The 2,863-nt window shown below is 34.4% G+C and overlaps 1 protein-coding gene across 1 annotated transcript; it reads right to left on the bottom strand.

Annotated features, from left to right (window-relative positions):
- Nucleotides 1-667: 667 nt before the first annotated feature.
- Nucleotides 668-2,494, bottom strand: LOC118751635 (protein ALP1-like). The gene is made up of 2 exons (XM_036486454.1): nt 1,917-2,494; nt 668-1,615 (listed from the first exon to the last, which is right to left on the bottom strand). The coding sequence occupies exons 1-2, from the start codon at nt 2,242-2,244 to the stop codon at nt 714-716; spliced, it is 1,230 nt and encodes a 409-aa protein (XP_036342347.1). The 5' UTR covers nt 2,245-2,494; the 3' UTR covers nt 668-713.
- Between the last annotated feature and the right edge of the window lie 369 nt (nt 2,495-2,863).

Genomic DNA, 2,863 nt, shown 5'->3' with positions numbered 1-2,863 from the left:
ATTTTAAAAACTTCAAACTTGCACTTTATATTAAAAGTGGATGGGATACAAAAATGCGTGCTCAAAAAATTATAAAAAATCGAATTACAAAGTTGAACATTATTTAAATGTTCCTGAGTTTTGCACAAAGCTTAGAAATTAAAGCTTTAATGTTTTTTGTTGCATATTTTTATAAAACATTAACGAAAACAATTAAAATAGAATTTTTTGCATACATTATTAAAAATTCTCTGTGAAAATACTTTTTTCCGTGAGTGTATGTAATGACTCACATAATCGTTCGCAAAACCATATTATACAGTACTCGAAAAGATTGTAGAGTTAAAATTGTTTGCAATTTTTCATAAAATTAAGCTCATAACATGATACCATATTTATCAAAGGTTCAAACTTTATACAAAATTTAGAAAGCTACAATTTTTTTAGTTTCCAAGCAAAAAAACTGTAAACCCAAAAGCTCTGGAAACTCGTTTAAAAAGTTAGAAATTTCAATAGAATTATGTAGTTTTTCTAAATTTTGTATAAAGTTTGAACCTTTGATAAATATGGTGTATCATGTTATGAGCTTAATTTTATGAAAAATTGCAAACAATTTTAACTCTAAAATCTTTGCGAGTATTGTATAATATGGTTTTGCGAACGCTTATTTGAGTCACTATATATAATATAGGCTAAAAAGCTTAGGTATGTGTGAGATAAACAAACCATAATGTTTAAAAACTTGTTCGTATAAATTCTTTAAGAATATTTCGTAATTCAAAGGCATATGAAGAAGAACGGTTTACTGCTCCCTGACGACAAGAATCTAATGGATTCACTTCATTTCTCCAGTGGCCATGAATCTCTTGGTTATTTTCATTTCGATCTACCAACTCAAGCGTGAAGTAGTTTCGATCGTTTTGTAGCATCAGAAAGTTGTGTAGAAGGACTGTAGCTAAGACTATTTTGTCTGCATTCTTTGGGCAAGCTGATATATTTGTATGAAGTATTCGCCAACGATTTGATAGAATGCCAAATGAATTCTCTATGTGTAACCGAGCTTTGGATAGTACCATATTGAACTTTTCCTTATCTGCCGGCAAATTACTACCTGGAAAAGGTCGCATTAAATTGGCCTTAAGTGGAAATGCGCTATCACCAACAAAGTAATATGGAAAACTGCACGATGTTCCCGGCAAATTAACTTCACGAGGCACTTCTAAAGTTCCGTTTAACAATTTCTTTCCGAAAGCACTTTGCGCGAGCATGCCGCCATCACTCTGACTTCCCAAAGCCCCGACATCTACGTAAGTAAAAACATAATTTGCATCGCATGCCGCCAGCAGTACAATGCTATAAGTCTTCTTATAGTTGTAATATAAGGAGCCACTGTTTGATGGACGGACAATATTTATATGTTTTCCATCAATTGCTGCTAAACAATTCGGCATTCCAGTTTTTACAACAAATTTTTCAGCTATTAATACTTGTTCCGATCGGTTTGGAGTAGATAGATATATATCATGAAGCTCATTCCAAATAGCGTCGCATGTTTCGTAAATAACTTGTTTTACAGTAGATACACCCATTTTGAATGTCCATGCATTTACATTGAAGTTGCACCCCTGAGCTGAAATTAATTACATACATATTTACAAAAACATTCATGCTTGATACGGTATCCGACGGATGCTATCCGCTCGGATCTCGTCCTATTCGCATTATCCTAACCATTGATTTAAAGACTTAAATTCATGCAACTGGCATCCTTCGGATACATGCCTGTTCCAGTCCGACGGATGCCATTCGCATGAATCTAAGTCTTTAAAATCACTCGTTAGGACATTGCGAATAGGAATAGATCCGTGCGGATAGCATCCGTCGGATACCGTAACAGGCATGATTAATGCCGGTTTTCTTACGTTCTTCATTTTGTTACATTAATGTTAAAGCCAAACGTGTTTCAGGACATATTGGTTTTCTGTTTGAGAACCGGCGCAGTCTCTCCTGCAGTAGTGTCAGCAACAAATTGAAGTTTTTGACCGTCATTCGCGTGACTTTATAAAAATGCTCCTCATCCTTTTGCTGCAACTGCTGAATGCATGTCCTGAAGAAGCCTTCCTCTTCTCGCGTATGGTTTGCAGGACGAACCCACCATCTCCTATTGTTGTTACACATTTTGAAAGTTTCGTTTGCTAGATGCACAATATGTGATATTTTAGTAATCGCAATCACAAAGTTATTTAAATTTTTTAGTTTCTCCATTTTACATATATTTAATTTTAAACTTTTCGTGAATTGTCCCGCTCTTTATGAAAATTGTAAAGGCAATAACAGCTGTTCCTCGCAACGTTGCTGTCGCTGCCATTATAATCCAGTTGCCTAAACTTGGCTACACTTGTCGACGAAATTTTTTTATTGTCGTGACGCTCTGTTGCCACTGTCTTCACTTTAAGTGCGTGAATATCCGCATATTCATGCGAAGTATACTGCGTGTTCTCTGTCATAGTATTAATAACACAATGTTCGAAGGGTCCAATTTCACAAAATCAACTTTCACTAATTCCGGTAAGTAACATAAAATAATGTCAGGAGCAGGTAATAATGTACCTTTGTACTATTTAGCATGTCATTGGTCGTTAACAAGAGCAACTTAAATTTAAATCTATTAAATACATTCTAGCGTGTCTCAGTCCTTTACCCACAAAAGCGCCTATAACTTTTTTTTCTATTTGAAACAGTAAGAGTGGCACCTTTCTGAAATCTTTATTAAATGCGCAATTTTTTTATGTAATGTAAAGTTGTAGCTCCGTACATTTTTTTTTCACCAGAAATATGCAAAGTTTGGGAAGAAAATAAGAAAAAGTTAAAAATCACAAAATAG

Source organism: Rhagoletis pomonella, unplaced genomic scaffold (assembly GCF_013731165.1).
Source record: "Rhagoletis pomonella isolate Grant_MI unplaced genomic scaffold, Rhpom_1.0 Rhpom_scaffold_00001, whole genome shotgun sequence".
Classification (NCBI taxonomy): Eukaryota; Metazoa; Arthropoda; class Insecta; order Diptera; family Tephritidae; genus Rhagoletis; species Rhagoletis pomonella.
Note: the sequence above shows the minus strand (reverse complement) of the source record. Positions and strands in the feature narration are given on the sequence as shown.